General features: G+C 41.1%; 1 protein-coding gene across 2 annotated transcripts in view; it reads left to right on the top strand.

The window, feature by feature from the left end:
- Positions 1–20,368, top strand: part of PLCB1 (phospholipase C beta 1) — an 827,705-nt gene that overhangs the window by 625,724 nt on the left and 181,613 nt on the right. For both annotated transcript variants that reach the window (XM_061125923.1, XM_061125924.1), the window contains exon 11: positions 10,425–10,582. In XM_061125923.1, coding sequence (XP_060981906.1) covers positions 10,425–10,582 — 158 coding nt within the window. The remainder of the gene's footprint in view (positions 1–10,424; positions 10,583–20,368) is intronic.

Below are 20,368 nucleotides of genomic sequence, written 5' to 3' on the forward strand. Positions count from 1 at the left end.
AATTAATTTCTTCCTTTGCCCTCCCTCTGATTAACTTGTTTAAGTACATATGAGGTAATGAACTTGCCTCCTTTGTGTCAGTTGGGTTTGGGATGTTAGCATATTAATGGCCAATAGTTTTCAGAAAGTGAGTCATCTACTAAAAAAGTGAAGGGTTCACTATTTTTCAATGAAGAAAGAACTCCAATAGCTATCTCCAAATTTCTGGACAATGATTTCATATCAACACCATCTGATATACATGATTTCTGACCAAGTATACCAACTCTCCCCAATTTTTAAATTTCTAGTAGTATTAGAATTCACATATTTTTAAACATTCAATTTTTAAAACTGTTACCTATGTTAGATCATGTTCTGATCTTTAAGGTTATTTTTAAACTTCTTCACTTTTCAGAGCCATGTATTGTCATATCAAAGTTTGCATTATGTAAATTTCCATGCTTAGAACATTACTTTGTCCCAATACCAGTCAAAATTTCTTATTTTCCTGCTGGGGAATTAAGGAGAATTCCATATTATTAATTTTAAAAACGACATATAAATTCTAACGTAGGATCTTGATCTTTTCACTGAAATTCTCTTTTGAGGTAAAATTTGGTTTTACTTTGTATGATATTCATATGATATTATTAGTGTCCTTGTTTTAAATATAGATAAACCTCATGTAGAACTCATCTTTCAGAGATCTTTGGGTAAATATGAACATCTGTAATATAGAAATTCAAACTTCCAAAAGCCAATCATGAATATTATAAAATTTTAATAACATCATAGAATCCAGTTAAATGTTAATATCAGTATCTAGAAAATAAGTTAGATTTTATACTTTACAAGCAATTCCTGAACAAGTAGAAACATTTTCTATAGAAATATTGTTTCATAGAAGCTATATTTGGTGGGAAAAGAAAAGTTTTTTCTATTCAAATGAGCCTTTAAAATGCTAGGCACAAAGAAAGATTGGCACCTACTGCAGTATGTTTCAAATACTGGAAAAAAGACTTACAGAGACACTCTCACTAAGGTTAAGATCAATCCTCCCCCCCAGTCATGACCACACTACTTATTTCCTTGGAGCATTTTAAGAACTTATCTCCTTGGAGTATTTCCTGAGAAATGCCAGTCGAAGTTCAAAGGAGAATTTCAATATTTCGAATGTTTTCTTTTGAGCGTTTAAAGGGACTGTAAAAATTAAATATACAGTATAAAAACCAATCCATTTAGCAGCGCATTATTATTATTATGATGTCTATTTCCCTGCTCATTATTGCCCCTTTGTTGACTATCAAGGCACCCAGAAGGAAAAATAAAATCGGATCACTGAGAGAAATACACGCACAGAATAAGTAGATTTTTAATTACAATGGTCATTTTCTAGGGTTTTAGATAGACTTGGCAGTACATCAGGTAGTGACTATGGTTTAAATTATTGTTTTTCCTTGAGGAATCTACCCTTATGACTCAAAACAAGATTGTCTCAGGACTGAACAGTGTCCATTCATTTCAACCTAAAATTTTTCAGCTCTAAGTAAATCTTTCCATGCTCCAAACAGTTTGGGAGATGTTGTTCCGTTGCTAAGTCATATCTGACTCTTTGAGACACCATGGGCTGCAGCACCCGAGACTTCCTTGTCCTTCACTATCACCCTGAGTTTGCTCAAACTCATGTCCTTTGAATCGATGATGCCATCCAGCCATCTCATCCTGTCGCCCCCTTCTCCTCCTGCCCTCAATCTTTCCCAGTATCAGAGTCCTTCTCAGTGAGTCAGCTCTTTGCTCAGTTGGCCAAAGTATTGGAGCTTCAGCTTCAGCATCAGTCCTTTCAATGAATATTCAGGGTTGATTTCCTTTAGGATTGACTGGTTGGATCTCCTTGCAGTCCAAGGGACTCTTGAGTCTTCACCAGCGCCACAATTCAAAAGCATCAATTTTTTCGTGCTCAACCTTCTTTATGGTCCAGCTCTCACATCCATACATGACTACTGGAAGAACTATAGCTTTGACTATATGAACCTTTGATGGCAACATGATGTCTCTGCTTTTTAATACACTGTCTATATTAATCATAACTTTACTTCCAAGGAGTAAGCATCTTTTCATTTCATGGCTGCAGTCACTGTGCACAGTAATTTTGAAGCCCAAGAAAACAAAATCTGTCACTGTTTCCACTTTATCCCCATCTATTTGCCATAAAGTGATGGGGCCAGATGCCATGAACTTAATTTTTGGAATGTTGAATTTCAAGCCAACTTTTTCACTGTCGTCTTTCACCCTCATCAAGAGGCTCTTTAGTTCCTCTTCCCTTTCTACCATTAGAGTGGTATCATCTGCATATCTGAAGTTATTGATATTTTTCCCAGTAATCTTGATTCCAGCTTGTGGGAGATAATGGCTCCATATACTCAGGAAAAGCAAAGTGACATTATCTCTGAATAATTAACATATTTATTCAGCTTAGGAAATAAAGCATTACACTGGGGGTTTTAGCTATCACTCTAATGAATTAAACTATCTGATTATTCAACTCCTAAGATGTATGTTCTTGACTGCAGAAAAGCTCTAAAAATATACCTATACCCTTTAAGGTAGTTTCACTCTGGTCAGGATCAGTCATTCCAACCTCGGTTGGTTGTCAGTCATTACCAACCCTGGCTTACCGTCACTCCCTCTCTTCATCTCTTCTACTCATTTAATCCTTGGCATATGCAACCTTTCATAATTTATTTTTTGTTTAAAGAACACATACATCAATTGAAAAAATGCACAAGATGGAAGTTGTGAATTAAGTTTTATTGGGGGCAAAATCAGGATGATAGCCTGGGAAACAACATTTCAGATAGCTCTGAGAAATTGCTCCAAAGAGAGAGGGAAGATAGTATTATTTATAATTTTAGGGAAGAGGGGTATGTGTGGTCAGAGGCTTATGGAGGCTTTGACAGAGGGTTGCTGCTAGTCACAAGGAGCTGATGTCACTGTTAGACATTTTAGTGCTTTTCTAGGGATGAGAAGATGCAACAATTGGGCTCATAAGATCTTCTCCTGAAGATATCTAGCTATCTGAAGACCAGTTCTGCCAGTTTTTTCCCAGAGCATAGAGTCATCTCCACCCTGGACTCCTTTCAGTGTGTATTGAAAGTCTACAGTGACTAGTAACCTAATTCTTGTAGAGGCAGATGACAAGTGCCAATTTTTAGTTAGTGCACAGACCAATGAAAGTTGTGGTAGAATGTAAAGAGTTGAGCTTAGCAAATAAACAGACCAAGTTTAATTTTGTCTGTAAGTAAATGAACTCTTCTAAACTTTAACTTCTTCATTTAGAAAATGAAAGGAAGTTGAAACAGCCAGTATGTTTGGGCTAGGAGTGTGTGCATGTGTGCCAAGTCACTTCGGTCATGTCTGACTCTTCATGACCTGATGGGCCAAGGCTCACCTGTCCATCCCATGGGATTCTTCAGCCAACATTACATGCCCTCCTCCAGGGGATCTTCCTGACCCAGGGATGGAACCCATGTCTCTTGTGTCTCCTACGCTGGCTGGTGGGCTCTTTACCACTGGTGCCACCTGGTTACATAAAAGGAAACTATGACTCAGTGGTTTAAACATTAAGGAATTTATTACCTCATACAACAAGAAGTCCAGAAGCAGAGTGATTGAGGGTTGATTAAATCTGGAATTGTTGGTGTCATGAGACCCAGATGCTTTCCATCTTTTTGCTCCTCTTACAGTTTCAATACGGCTGGGCACCCTGGGCATCGCCTCCTAAGAAATAAGCTCCATGTGTGGCCCAGGGACATCTCTGTCTTCTGGCCCTTTGTGTGAGTGAGGTTCCCCACACCCCACCCAGTAGACTTTCCTTTATTCCCTATTGGATGCAGACCAGAGTTACACCATATAGCAATGACCTACAAATAGCGTTAGCAGGGGACACAGAACGACTGTGACGGGCTGAGAAGAATTAAGATTTGCCCCAGACCTGGGAAGGAGACCCTAAAGCTTATCAGAACCTAAACGGGCTATTCTGTTGGCAAGGAAAGAGAAAGAAATGACAACCATGAGTGTGATAGTGGGGTGAGGGTTTGGATTCCCTGACACGTAAGAACGTTCTCCTTTCCTTATACACACTTACCTCCCTGCCTAAATGGAAAGGGTAAGGAAGATGTCTTGTGTCATTTTTGTATCCTAAGCCATCAGTATTTGCCTCCCATGGAGAATGTTTGAGAATGTGCATAGACCCTAGTGGTGAGGCTCCTATAATCAATAAGGCATATGCCTAAAGTTGTTTTCCCACTTGCCTAAGCCATCCCATGGCAATTGGATCTATTTCAAAAGAGCTTCATGGTGCATGGTGATAAACCATAATGGAAAAGAATTTTTAAAAGTATATACACACACAGTGTGTGTGCGTGTGCGTGTGTGTGTGTGTATAACTGAATCACTTTGCTGTACCATTAACATAGCATGATAAATCAATTATGCCTCAATTTAAGTATAAGTTGGCAGATAAATAATATGGAAGAGAGAGATCAGACCAAACCAATGGTCCTAGAGATGGTCAGGATGAACAACACATCCTCTGTATTTTGAATAGTTTTCTCAGTTGTAGCTATTGGTTTCACAGAATTTAAAGTAAGGAGAAATGGTCCCATCTCCATTTTCTGAAGGAGACAGTGTTTATTGAAGAAAGCCACTGAATTAACAAATGCATCACATTCTATAACCTTCTCTCCCTGAGGTTGAAGAGAAGACAATAAATAATAGTAAATATAAATATAGGTAATCAATCATCATAGTCCACAAGATGAGAAATTTCTCAGAAGACTGTGTTAATGGAGGAATTGTCATTTTCAATTTTCTGGTCTCTTCCATCTATGGATGCCTTGGATAATCTGAGACAAAGCTCAAGTGAATGGAACCAGCTGCCTGAAATGCAGTCAAGTAAGAAGTTGCAGAGCTATGACTCTGGGCGGTATTATAAATTAATCTGAGATAGAGTTTCAACTCCAAGGTTCAATCATGGGCTTGGAATGTACTCCAAAATGTGTTCACAGCCAGGCAGAGATGATGTCAGATACTAGTTTCAGAAATAACAAGGGTTGAGTGACTCATGGCATATTATTAATCCCAACCCACAGCAATCCCCTGGCCCCAGAGGTCTATTTATTGGATCTAGTCAAATGAAAATATAATGAGTGGATGGAATATAACAATGAGGAGTTAGAAATTTTAGAGAAGAACAATAAACCAGCTTTGAGGCTTTAAGCAGAAATGGAGTAGTGGAGAATATCAGTAATAATTCATATATTTGGAAAAAACTCCATAAATGAAGGAAAACACAGAGAACCAAATATGCATTCCAAGCAATAAGACAATTATGGATAAATGTATGGTTTTTAATGCCTTTTTTGAGAGATTTCCATTTCTAATACAGATTGTTCATTTTGAGAATGAACCAAATTACTGTAGAGAAATTTGGGGAGTGTTAGATATTGAACAGGAAACACCACACAGACACACACCCACACACAAGCAAACACATATACACTCCCCCCCTTCCCTTTCTTTGTTTTGATTTGTTTTTCTTTTCAGAATCTTTCCATCTCACAAACTCAACTCCTTGCCTTACCATGTCTTTCAAAATATTAACTGATCAACGTTCAAGAAGTATATCAAATCCCTTCTATTTGAATGATAAAAAATATATATGCAGCAAGAAAATCCAAAAAAAACTGTTTTGGAAACATTTTGAGTCTTTTATGACAAATACCCTGCTGTGGGTTAAGTAATATATACCTTCAGTGTAAAACCATGCAACTCAGATTGGAATTTGAACCCACAGTCTTTTAACTGAGATCACATACCTGGTCTCAAGACTTAATGAAATTCCAGTTCTTGATGTCTCATTGTAGAAAGAATTCAATGAAAGACAAAGTGATAGGTAAGAAGTGGACTTATTTAGAGAGAATTACACTCCACAGACAGAGTGTAGACCATCTCAGAAGGCAAGAGCAGCCCTAAAATGTAGTATGGTTAATTTTTATGGGCTGGGTAATTTCATGGGCAAATGAGTGGTAAGATTATCCTAACTATTTGGGAGAAAGGGCAGAGATTTCCAGAAATTGGGCCACTGCCCAATTTTTTGTCTTTGATGATTGGCCTTGGATTATATCATGCAAAATGCCAGGCTGGATGAAGCACAAGCTGGAATCAAGATTGTGGAGAGAAATATCAACAACCTCAAATATGCAGATGACAACATGCCTATGGCAGAAAGGGAAAAGGAACTAAAGAGCCTCTTAATGAAAGTGAAAGGAGAGAGTGAAAAACCTGGCTTAAAACTCAACATTCAAAAAAAGAAGATCATGGCATCTGGTCCCATAACTTCATGGCAAATAGATGGGGAAACAATGGAAACAGTGAGAGACTTTATTTTCTTTGGCTCCAAAATTACTGTGGATGTTTACTGCAGCCATGAAATGAAAAGACACTTGCTCCTTGGAAGAAAAGCTATGACAAACCTAGACACATGGACTTCCCTGGTGGTCCAATGGTTAAGAATTGGTCTGCCAATGCAGGGGACATGGGCTTGATCCTTGGTCCAGGAGGATCCCACATGCCGTGGAGCAACCAAGCCCCAACTACTGAACTCATTCTCTAGAGCCCATGCTCAGCAACAAGACAACCAATGTGAAGTCTGTGCACCACAACTAGAGAGTAGACCCCTCACCACAACTAAAGAAAGCCAACATACAGCATCAAAGACCCGCACAGCCAAAAATAAATGAATAAATAAAGCAGAGACATAACTTTTCCAACAAAGGTCTGTATAGTTCAAGCTATTATTTTTCAAGTAGTCATGTATGGATGTGAAAGTTGGACCATAAATAAGGCTGAATGCCAAAGAATTGATGCTTTTGAACTATGGTGTTGGAGAAGACTCTTTTGAGAGTCCCTTGGACTGCAAGGAGATCCTAAAGTAAATCAATCTTGGATATTCATTGCAAGGACTCATGCTGAAACTCCAATACTTTGAACACCTGATATAAGGAGCTGACTCATAGGAAAAACACTGATGCTGGGAAAGATTGAAGACTGGATGAGAAGGCGACCACAGAGGACAAGATGGTTAGATGGCATCACCAACTGAAGGGACATGGGTTTGAGCAAACTCCGGGAGATGGTGAAGGACAAAGAAACCCGGTGTGCTGCAGTCCATGGGGTCACAAGTAGTCAGACATGACTGAGCAACTGAACAACTACTTGGAGCTGTCATGGTGCCCGTGGGTGTGTCATTTAACTTGTTGATGTGTTACAATGAGTGTACTCTGAGGTCTGAGGTATAGTGGAAGTGGACTTGTTTACCATCTTGGATGTGAACTGGTTCTAATCAGTTTATGTCATGTCCTTGGGCTATGTCATTCTTCTAAAGGTTGTTTCCTACCAGCAGCTTCCTTACAGAAGTTAGTAACACTTAACAAAACATTAATGAAATTGCACATTATCTAGCAGTATTGGATATAGTCAGTAATATACTTAATATCCTAGGTAGTACACAAGAAAATCTGCTCTACTCTTGAATAGCTGTGCAGTTGTCTGCAGGGGCTAGCATTTTTAATGAGTTAACCTGATTAATTATTTGAATTCTTTGCTTCTTTAGCTAAAGTTCAGTTCAGTTCAGTTCAGTCGCTCAGTCGTGTCCAACTCTTTGCGACCCCATGAATTGCAACATGCCAGGCCTCCCTGTCCATCACCAACTCCCGGAGTCTACCCAAACCCATGCCCATTGAGTTGGTGATGCCATCCAGCCATCTCATCCTCTGTCGTCCCCTTCTCCTCCTGCCCCCAATCCCTCCCAGCATCAGGGTCTTTTCCAATGAGTCAACTCTTCGCATGAGGTGGCCAAAGTACTGGAGTTTCAGCTTCAGCATCAGCCCTTCCAATGAACACCCAGGACTGATCTCCTTTAGGATGGACTGGTTGGATCTCCTTGCAGTCCAAGGGACTCTCAAGAGTCTTCTCCAACACCACAGTTCAAAAGCATCAATTTTTTGGTGCTCAGATTTCTTCACAGTCCAACTCTCACATCCATACGTGACCACTGGAAAAACCATAGCCTTGACCAGACGGACCTTTGTTGGCAAAGTAATGTCTCTGCTTTTCAATATGCTGTCTAGGTTGTTCATAACTTTCCTTAGCTAAAGTAACCCTTCCTTAAGAATAACATATAAATGACCATCATTTCTCCTTCACGCCCACTCTCCCTTTTTCATTTATGCAGCAAAGACCTTTATTACAACAAACTTTGAGGTTATTATAAATGGCAAATTAATTATCTAGCATCAGAAACTTTCTAGCTTAATTTGTCAGCATTTCTGCTTTTGCAAATATTTGTGTATTTAAAATGCCCTATTTTTTCCAGTAAAGAAAAGTGATTTTGCAAACCTACTTAATCAGCCTTTCCATGCATTTACTAGGGCTCTAGAGAACCAAAAAATGTCACCCTGTTGCTATGCTGATACTGGATGCTGTGAGATGCATATAAAACTAAAATTAAGCCAATAGGTTTAATCCCATTTTCTCTGTCCTGTGTGTCTCCACTGAGCAGATCTTGTCCATTTCAAAATCATTTTGACAGTTTTCATTGATATATCAGTTTTAAATGACTGCTGAAAAAATGGAGGCTTACAGAATATAACTCACAGGAAATCTTTAATGTGGAAAGCCAAAAACTTCCATTTGTGTGTTGATGGTAGTGGGCTAGTTTCAAAACTTATTATTAATCTTTAAAAAAATTTATCAAGGAAATTTCCTGGCAATCCAATGGTTAGGACTTGGAGCTGTAACTGCCATGAACTGAGTTCAAGGCCTGGTCAGGGAACCAAGATCCTGCAGTCTGCAAGGTGCAACCATAAATAAATAAATAATTTATCAAGAAATTACAACCTGCCATTGAATTCTTAAGTGAAACAGAAGTAGTTTGGCTTCCACTCCTGCCCACAGATTTCTCAAGTACTTGTTGACTACAATTCATATCATTTTACGAGAGAATTTCAGTTCTGCTCCCAAGGGTTTTTAATTTTGGTAAATTTTGTCTATTTTCTTTCTTTGTTGTTTGTACTTTTGGTGTCATATCTATGAAACAATTGCCTAATCTAAGTCACAATAATTTACCTCTACAGTCTCTGTTTAGAGTTTTATAGTTTTAGCCCATACAGTTAGGAGCCTGATTGATTGTGTGTGTGTGTGTGTTCTGTATATGATGTAATAGAAATCCAACTTCACTATTTTCCATATGGCAATCCAGCTGTCCTAGCACCACTACTTAAAAAGATGATTTTCTGCAGTGAATTGTTTTAGAACCCTAGATGTCAGTCAGTTTAACGTAATGGTGAGGCTTATCTCTGGAGTCTCAATTTTATTCCATTGACCTATGTGTCTAATCTTATGCCAGTACCACTCTGCCTTGATCACTGGAGTTTATTGTTAAGTTTGAAGCTGGGAAGTCTTCCAACTTTGTCCTTATTTTTTACAATCATTTTTGCTATTCTGGGTCCTTTAAATTTCCATATGAATTTTGGGATCAATTTGTACAAAAAAGACAGATATGATTTTTATGGGAGTTGAATTTGTAAATCAACTTGAGAAGTAGTGCCACTGTAACAATTTTAAGTCGTCTGCTCCAGGAACATGGGATGTCTTTCCATTTAACTAGATCTTGTTTAATTTTGTTAAACAGTCTCTTATAATTATTAGAGTACAAATTTTACACTTCATTTGCCAAATTTAAGTTTATTTCTACAAAGTTATTTCCATTTTGCAAAGATAATGTTTAGCTATGCTAAGGGTTTGTGCCTTGGACAAAAATGACAGAAGGTTTGACTTGTATAATACAATAGCCTGTTAACAATACTTCTTCATAGAGAGGGTCAGAATGACAAGACTGAGTTTTGAAGTTATAATCCTGATCTTCCACTTACCAGCTTTAGGAACTTGGACAAATAAAATGTTCTATGCCATTTTTATTATCTGAAAATAGGCATTTAATAACAAACAGAGTTACATTAGGCAGATTTTTGTGAAGATTGAATGAATTGAATTATATATATGAATATGAATTGAATTATATATGGTAATATATATAAAGTTCAAAGAATTATAACTGGCACATGGTTAACAGTTAATAAACATGAGTTGCTGTTATTGTTACATATCCTTCTAGTCTCTCTTCTCCAAACCGCTGCTAGGGGGCCGTATTTCCATTTGGGATTATGTTACTACCTTCTGGTGTGTTGAGACAGAAGAAAGGCTGAGACTACTCAAGGTCTTGAGCTCTTTGTTTTCCCACTGTTGAAGATCTCTTCTAGGAAACCATCAGTGTGTTCCTCACTTTGTGAGAGTCTGAGGTTCATCTTGTTGACATTTTACAGCTGGCCAGCTGGCTGGGAACTCCTCTGTTGAGATGTATCGCCAAGTGCTCCTGTCTGGTTGTCGCTGCGTGGAGCTGGACTGCTGGAAGGGACGAACTGCAGAAGAGGAGCCAGTCATCACCCATGGGTTCACCATGACCACAGAAATATCCTTCAAGGTAGAGTGAATGAATATTACTAAGAGAAGAAGCTAGTGACACCTGACCCCCTTTTTGGGTAAAACCTGCTTTAGCAGGTTTAGCAGTATAAGGGTCACAGTTAGGTCCATAGGTTTATTTAAAATAATTTAAAGTAATCACATTTGCCATTTCTGAGGCTAAAAACTTAGCAGTTTTTACATGAGTGATTGGCATCAGGTGAACTGATCACCAGAATCTAAGGAAGCTGTCTTACAAAAAGAAATATCTATTTATTTGCCTATTTAGCACATTCTTTGTTTTTTAAATTGTATTTCGTCATTGTGAAATACAACATATATAAAGAATGTGCTGTGGTAAGTCACTTCAGCTATGTCTGACTCTTTGGAACCCCATGGACTATAGCCCACCAGGCTTCTCTGTCCATGGGATTCTCCAGGCAAGAATACTGGAGTGGGTTGCCATTTCCTTCTCCACAGGAGTAGCATTGGGAGCAAAAAATTTCCAATACCCAGCTTTTAGCCCTGAAACAGTTGGGATGTGATAAAATGAACATCTATCATTTGAGAGGACAGCAAAAAGAACCAAGATTTTCAAAGGACAACCAGGATTCAGTTTAGACAAATGAATTTCTTGATGTTTTACTTGACAGCAAAAAAGAAAAAGTTCAGAAGGAATATTTACACCTTAAAATGTATTTACTATGTTGTGAAATTGACTTTTCATGATTTTTGAAGCTTCAGTTCAGTCCAGTTGCTCAGTTGTGTCCGACTCTTTGCAACCCCATGGACTGCAGCACGCCAAGCTTCCCTGTGTATCACCAACTCCTGGAGCTTGTTTAAACTCATGTCCATTTAGTCGGTGATGCCATCCAACTATCTCATCCTCTGTCGTCCCCTTCTTCCGCCTTCAATCTTTCCCAGCATCAGGGTCTTTTTCAATGAGTCAGTTCTTCACATCAGGTGGCCAAAGTATTCTGAAACTTAGCTTCAGTTCAGTTCAGGTCAGTTCAGTCGCTCAGTCATGTCCAACTCTTTGCGACGCCATGAATCGCAGCACGCCAGGCCTCCCTGTCCATCACCAACTCCCGGAGTTTACTCAAACTCATGTGCATCGAGGCGGTGATGCCATCCAGCCATCTCATCCTCTGTCGTCCCCTTCTCCTCCTGCCCCCAATCCCTCCCAGCATCAGGGTCTTTTCCAATGAGTCAACTCTTCGCATGAGGTGGCCAAAGTACTGGAGTTTCAGCTTCAACATCAGTCCTTCCAATGAACACCCAGGACTGATCTCCTTTAGGATGGACTGGTTGGATCTCCTTGCAGTCCAAGGGACTCTCAAGAGTCTTCTCCAACACCACAGTTCAAAAGCATCAATTTTTTGGTGCTCAGATTTCTTCACAGTCCAACTCTCACATCCATACGTGACCACTGGAAAAACCATAGCCTTGACCAGACGGAACTTTGTTGGCAAAGTAACGTCTCTGCTTCTTAATATGCTATCTAGATTGGTCATAACTTTCCTTCCAAGGAGTAAGCATCTTTTAATTTCATGGCTGCAGTCACCATCTGCAGTGATTTTGGAGCCCCAAAAAATAAAGCCTGACACTGTTTCCACTGTCTCCCCATCTATTTCCCATGAGGTGATGGGACCAGATGCCATGATCTTAGTTTTCTGAATGTTAAGCTTTAAGCCAACTTTTTCACTCTCCTCTTTCATCAAGAGGCTTTTTAGTTCCTCTTCACTTTCTGCCATAAGGGTAGTGTCATCTGCATAGCTGAGGTTATTGATATTTCTCCTGGCAATCTTGATTCCAGCTTGTGCTTCTTCTAGCCCAGCATTTCTCATGATGTACTCTGCATATAAGTTAAATAAGCAGGGTGACAATATACAGCCTTGACGTACTCCTTTTCCTATTTGGAACCAGTCTGTTCTTCCAGGTCCAGTCCTAACTGTTGTTTCCTGACCTGCATACAGGTTTCTCAAGAGGCAGGTCAGGTGGTCTGGTATTCCCATTTCTTTCAGAATTTTTCACAGTTTATTGTGATCCACACAGTCGAAGGCTTTGGCATAGTCAATAAAGCAGAAACTTAGGTTACTATATAGCAATTACCCACTCCAGCATTCTGGCCTGGAGAATTCCATGGACTGTATAGTCCATGGGGTCGCAAAGAGTCAGACATGACTGAGTGACTTTCACTTTCACTAAATTTTACAACAGTGTTTAATATGGAAGTGAAGTGAAATGAAGTCGCTCAGTCGTGCCCGACTCTTTGCGACCCCGGGGACTGTAGTCTACCAGGCTCCTCCGTCCATGGGATTCTCCAGGCAACAATAGTGGAGTGGGTTGCCATTTCCTTCTCCAGGGGATCTTCCTGACCCAGGGATTGAACCCAGGTCTGCCGCATTGCAGGCAGACGCTTTAACCTCTGAGCCACCAGGGAAGCCCCAGTTAATATGGGGTTGACCTTAATTCTGATGAAAATCTTTAGAAGTTTTCTCTGCTTCTGAAGTTGAGCACTCTTTTTTTTTTTTTTTTTTTTTTTGGTATCTCACTGCTCAGACTTTATTGAGCTGGTGATCAAAGAAAAGCAATAGAAAACTATTCGCTTCTATCTCACTGTGGAGCAATGAATTTGGGCGTCAACAGAGCTAAGTTTGAATCTTGTCTTTACTTTTATCAGTTGTGTGTCCTTAGACAAATTATGTTAATTGTTCTGTAAATTAATTTTTCATCTGTAAAATTGATACAATATTACCTTCACCAGGTCATTCATGGGGCAAACACTCAATGTATTTTGGTTTTTCTTTAATGGAAAATCCACGTGTTTTTGTTCCAAAGTGGGGAACACACAACCATTGTGTGGAGTGTATGCAATTTGGGCTCATCCATCTGTTGATGGATGCAGAGGATCATGCAATGGGAGACAGCAAATCCAGATGGAACTCTTGTTAACTAGGGGACCGATGGACTTATGCACATATCCACTGCCAGGAGGGCCACTCACAGCCCTGCCCACCACCCCCTCATGAGCATATGAGAAGCAATTGTATTTTCTTAAACATTTATAATCCTCAAGGTTGTTAGAGTTCCTTTAGGGGTAAGGGGGACGATAGGGGGGATATAAACACCAAGCACATTCTAAGGCATATTTATTTCATGGGAAGCTTCTGCTTCTTGCCTCAGCCATCAAGTCAGCTTAGAATGACTCTCCCTGTTCACTCGACCTTACAAGTGGTCCTTCAATCACGTTTGTGATCCCAGAGTCACGAGCTGGTGAGCATCTATTCCTGGGCTCCAGAAGCACTTTTCAACCACATGCACACACTTGTTGACAGATTTAGAGACTAAAAAACCAAATCTAGCTCAGAATTCTGCTTCCTCTCTCTGCCTACTTCAGTTGGGGGTGAGGTGCGGCCAAAAAAGAGCAGGAAACTCGTCATCCTGGCGGTTGGTTGGCACAGCTCTGCTTCCTGCCATTGTGTGTTTGCAGGATAGATAATTCTGTCAGAGATGTGAGAGAGTGTCTGGTGGTGGTGGTGGGTGGGGCCAGCCTGTCTGTAGAAACAAAGCAGGAATTCTCTGCATCAGGATTAGGACTAGAGGGAGGTGAGTGAAGTGTCTTACATGCAAAACTTATGGAGGTGTCTGTTCTCACTGGTGTGTAAATGCAGAGGTGGCATCTGAAATTGAACATCTCTTTAAGTTTTTCATTTAGGCACCTCATCTGCCTCACCCAAGTCCCAGCTGCGCTCTGCCTGGTTATCAGCATGCAGCCTGCTTTTCCAGAACCCACTGTGTGCAGTGACTTTTTCATAAAGGAAGAAGGGAAACGGGGCCCCGGCCCCATGCTCTTTCACCCGCAGCGCCCCTGGCCATGACTCCCTGGGCCACAGCTCCGTGGGCTCTGTGCCATTCCCTGACCAAGTGAGGCAGGGGCACCTCACAGCCTCTGCCTGAGACGGCCTTCCCCCAGTTATCTGCATGGCTCACCTCTTAACTCCTTGAAAGTGTTAGTCACTCAGTCATGTCTGACTCTTTGCGACTCCATGGACTACAGCCTGCCAAGCTCCTCTGTCCTTGGAATTCTCCAGGCAAGGATACTAGAGTGGGTTGCTATTCCCTCCTCCAAGGGATTTTCCTGACCCAGGGATCAAACCTGGGTTTCTTGCATTACAAACAGATTCTTTAGTATCTGAGCCACCAGGCAACTCCTTGAAGCCTTTCTCAAATGCCACCTTCTCAAGGAGGCCTCCTGGGACCTATTTAATACTGTGATCAGCCATCACACCCACTCCCACCTTCCTGGTCTGCTCCCCATCACTTTATTTCTTCCATTTACCAAGTGGCACCTTCTAATACTCTGTTTAATTTACTCAGTTATTTATTGAGGTCCTTCTTTATCGGCTGTGTGTGTGTGTGTGTTCACTCAGTCATGTCCAACTCTTTGTGACCCATGGACTGTAGCCCACCAGGCTCCTCTGTCCTTGGAATTTTCCAGGCCAGAATACTGGAGTATGTTGCCATTTCCTTCCCCAGGAGATCCTCCTGCCCCAGGGATTGAACCTGTGTCTCTTATATCACCTGCATGGGCAGGCAGATTTTTTACCATTAGCAGCATTAGCTGTGTCCTTCTAATAGCATTGAGCACCATAAAAATAGGGATCTTTATTTTGTTTTCTAATCTGTCCCAAGCACTTTAAAAAGAATCTGGCAAAGGGCCTTCCCTGGAGTCCAGTGGCTGAGACTTCACCTTCCAATGCAGGGGGTGTGGATTCGATCCCTGGTTGGATAGCTAAAAGACCACATGCTCATGGCCAAAACACCAAAACATGAATATAAGCAATATTGTAATAAATTCAATAAAGACTTTTAAAATGGTCCATAAAAAAAATCTTTTAAAAAAATTTTAAAAAGAACTGGCATATAATAAGTGTTGGTGAAGGGAAGCCTGGCATGCTGCAGTGGGGTCACAAAGAGTCGGACATGACTGAGCAACTGAACAACAAAAATTTTTTTTTAATTAATTTATTTTTTATTGAAGGTTAATTGCTTTATAGAATTTTGCCACTTTTTCCATCCCTGATGGCTCAGACTGTAAGGAATCTGCTTTCAGAGTGCGAGACCTGGGTTTGATCCCTGGTTTGGGAAGACCCCCTGAAGGGAAAGGCTAACCACTCCAGTATTCTGGCCTGGAGAATCCCATGGGCTGAGGAGCTTGGTGGGCTACAGTCCATGAGGTCTCAAAGAATCAGACACAACTGAACAACTAACACTTTGTCACTTTATTTCCATCCCCAAGCAAATAGACAAATTATAGTGGAGACTTCATTTTTAGTCTTTCTTGCCTCTGTTCATCAGGTAGATGAATTTTGTCTTTCTCCGTTTTTGCTGTAAAATTCCATATGTTGATAGGTGAAAAAATTCTCTCAATGTTTGCCTGTCTGGGCTAGCCTGTATATTTGGGTCTGATTTGCATGGTGTAATTAGACTATATTCTATAGCCACAGTGTGTATTGCAGCAGCACAATAAACCAAGTGCAAAAGTCCATCATTTTTATGTCGCACAGTTTATCTGCTTTCAGTCTATGTGATCTGGAAAGCTTTGTGAGGTCTATGATATATCCCCACAGCAAAAGTTCCTATTGGCATTTACCGCCTATTTATTGTTGGGCCAAAATAAAAAGGTGTGTTCTGGGAAAGTGGACATGCTGTAATTCAGCCTCTTTATGGAGGACTTTTTATTTTGCACTCTGGATATTTATTACACACCCCATATATCTGCCCGCTGGTGTCTTTGCCTCACTGCCTTAGTCTCTCCAATGGTCACGGCATAGTAATTCGCCATTTGGTCTGCATTCTCTCTGCTCCCATGCAGTCTCCTTCCTCCCACACTGGACACCCACCCGTCTCCTCCACCCCCAAGCTGCTCCTCCCCGCCACCCAACCCCAGGCAGCTCCTCTGTAACCAGCAATTACATAAGATGGAAAACAGAGTCAAGTGATAAAGTATATAATGAAAATATATTAAATTTGAGTATGTGGTTAAATGGAGCATTTCTGGAAATAAACCATCATTCTCTGAGAGAAGTAATAATAATTTAGGATGCAATTTAACTGATACATAAATGCTCACATAAAATGGATATCCAAATACACCCTGCTATTTTCTGTCAAGGATAAAGGACTTCAAGGGCAGTTTTTCCCACTGGAAGCTAGTAATTGAGCCATATAGTGTATAGATTATTGGATCCAGTATTAGACCTATGAAAAAAAAGATTTGGCTTAATAAGCAGCAATCAAGCAGTAAGGTACTCTCAGGCCCATGGTCTACTAAGGACAGCTTATGTGAAATAACCAAACTTAAAAATTATGACTGGTCTCGTCCTCAGCAATCAAGTGTTCCATGCAAAGTATTCCAAAGCTATGAAAAACCAAAAGCCCTCCAAGGGAACTTTTTTTTTTTAAGTTCTCTCAAGTTAAATTGTTAGGGTTTCCCAGGTGACTCAGGGATGAAGAATCCTTCTGCCATGCAGGAAATGCAGGTTCGATCCCTGGGTCAAGAAGATCCCCTAAAGAAAGAAATGGCAACCCACTCCCAGAAGGAAAATCCCATGGACAGAGGAGCCTGTCAGGCTACAGTCCATGGGGTTACAAGAAGAGTCAGACACAAGTTAACGATTGAACAACAACTAGTAAAACTGTAAGATAAAATTCAGTAAATGTTTAAAGGTTCAAGAAGGTTTCCAAGGCTAGAGTTCTGGTGGAGATGGGGAGAGGGAGGAGGGGGAGGCTGGGAGGAAGAGAGCAAGGAGACTGTTGAGGTTCAGAGTGCAGTTCTGGAGCTGCCGGCTGGGGTTCCGGCACTGCCTGCCTGCACTACCAGAGGAAGCTCTTATAGATCCAGCCCCTTTCTCAGGAGCATATGGGGGTGATAACAGTGCTCACCTCCTAAAGGTGTGCTGTGCTTAGTCGTTCAGTCGTGTCTGACTCTTTGCAACCCCATAGACTGTAGCCCACCAGGCTCCTCTGTCCATGGGGATTCTCCAGGCCAGAATACTGGAGTGGGTTGCCATGCCCTCCTCCAGGGTATCTTCCTAAACCAGGGATCGAACCCAGGTCTCCCACATTGCAGGTGGATTCTTTACCAACTGAGGAACCAGGGAAGAATTCAGTGACCCTACTTAATATACAACATGGCTTAGAATGATGCATGGTACATAGTAAGTACTCTATAAATGTTAGCTACTGACATTATAATTGAAACTTTTAAAGCCACACTTTTAAATAGTAGCAGTATTAAATATGCAACGCGTTATTAAGTCGGGGTGAAGGTGGGGATTGAATGAAGTCATTTGTAGAGCTGTCATGATAGAAGATGTGGGGAGTGCCCAGACACAACGTTCGGCCTCCATTTCACCTCTAGGAAGAGGCCAGAAGGCCGCACAACATGGTAAATGAAACACAGCCCAGTCTTGGTAAGAGGCCCAGTGGGAGCTGAGAAGGGGGTAACTGGTGAGTTTGGAGGCTTCAATGTGAACACGGGGCCCTCAGTCAAATGCAAATACCAAATATATACAATATCAGGGTCAGGAAGGGGGGAGGCAGGATACATGAGGGGCTTGCCTAGTGGGTCAGATGGTAAAGAATCCACCCCCAATGCAAGGTGAATCCCTGTATGGGGAAGATCACTTGGAGAAGGGAATGGCTACCCACTCCAGTATTCCTGCATGGAGAATTCCATGAACAGAAGAGCCTGGTGGGCTACAGTTCATGGGGTCGTGAAGAGTTGGACACGACTGAGTGACTAACACTTTCACTTTCTCAGAATAAATGAGTCAAGAAGGTCTGGGAAACCTAGAATTCAGCAACATTTCAGGGCACACCAGAATCTCTACTGTGGGAGTAGAGAGAACGCCACCCAGAGAACGAGAAAGACAGGTGGGGACACGGACTCTCTACAAATGTGTGTGAGAGTGGGCCCAGAAAAGACATGGGCACTTCACTGGTCAAACACAAAGAGAGATAGGCCCTTGGGTTTTCACTCACCTTCAGGCCTCTCATTGGCCTGAATGGTGATAGGCAGGTCTGGAATTCAGTTCAGTTCAGTTGCTCAGTCATGTCCGACTCTGCGACCCCATGGACTGCAACACGCCAGGCTTTCCTGTCCATCACCAACTCCCAGAACTTGCTCAAACTCATGTATATCGAGTCAGTGATGCCATCCAACCATTTCATCCTCTGTCGTCCCCTTCTCCTCCCACCTTCAATCTTTCCCAGCATCATAGTCTTTTCTAGTGAGTCAGTTCTTCACATCAGGTGGCCAAAGTACTGGAGTTTCAGCTTCAGCATCAGTCCTTCCAATGAACACCCAAGACTGATCTCCTTTAGGATGGACTGGTTGCATCTCGTTGCAGTCCAGGGGACTCTCAAGAGTCTTCTCCAACACCGCAGTTCAAAAGCATCAATTCTTTGGCACTCAGATTTCTTTACAATCCAACTCTCACATCCATACATGACTACTGGAAAAACCACAGCTTTGACTAGATGGAACTTTGTTGGCAAAGTAATAATGTCTCTGCTTTTTCACATGCTATCTAGATTGATCATAGCTTTTCTTCCAAGGAGCAAGCGTCTTTTCATTTCATGCTGGCAGCCACCATCTACAGTGATTTTGGAGCCCAAAAAATAAAGCCTCTCACTGTTTCCATTGTTTCCCCATCTATTTTCCATGAAGTGATTGGACTGGATGCCATGATCTTAGTTTTCTGAATGCTGCATTTTAAGCCAGCTTTTTCACTCTCCTCTTTCACTTTCATCAGGAGGCTCTTCAGTTCTTCGAAGCCTGGCTTGGAGAATTTTGAGCATTATTTTGCTAGCATGTGAAATGAGTGCAATTGTGCAGTAGTTTGAACATTCTTTGGCATTTCCTTTCTTTGGGATTGTAATGAAAACTGACCTTTTCCAGTCCTGTGGCCACTGCTGAGTTTTCCAAATTTGCTGGCATACTGAGTGCAGCACTTTCACAGCATCATCTTTTAGGACTTGAAATAGCTCAACTGGAATTCCGTCACCTCCACTAGCTTTGTTCGTAGTGATGCTTCCTAAGGCTCACTTGACTTTGCACTCCAGGATGTCTGGATCTAGGTGAGTGATCACACCATCATGGTTATCTGGGTCATGAAGATCTTTTTTGTATAGTTCTTCTGTGTATTTTTGCCACCTCTTCTTAATATCTTCTGCTTCTGTTAGGTCCATCCCATTTCTGTCCTTTATTGTGCCCATCTTTGTATGAAATGTTCCCTTGATATCTCTAATTTTCTTGAAGAGATCTCTAGTCTTTCCCATTCTGTTGTTTTCCTCTATTTCTTTGCATTGATCACTGAAGAAGGCTTTCTTATCTCTCCTTGCTATATTACCTGTAATCCATACAGAAAAAGCAGCTCCCATCTGAGATATCACTAGGCTCATTGCAATCAGAAAAGGAAAATGGCAAGAGCCAAGATGGCTCTTTAAGACCCTGTTCAACAAAACCCTGTGTCATTTTCAGACGCATTTCAGCAACCAAAACAAGACACAAGGCCATGCCCACTGTCCACAGATATCACAGGAAGGGGAGTGAATATGTGGGGATGATGACAAAATCTATCCTAGCAGTTATTACAAGTGTTTTTTGACCAGGATGATAGAGGTGGAGGTGCTAATATTTTGTTATATTCCAAATATACATTTGGCCAGGATTACAGATGAATTAAAAGATGTGATAGAAAGAGGAATCAAGCGCGGCTCTAATGTGCTTTGACTGTAG

Source organism: Dama dama, chromosome 23 (genome assembly GCF_033118175.1).
Source record: "Dama dama isolate Ldn47 chromosome 23, ASM3311817v1, whole genome shotgun sequence".
Classification (NCBI taxonomy): Eukaryota; Metazoa; Chordata; class Mammalia; order Artiodactyla; family Cervidae; genus Dama; species Dama dama.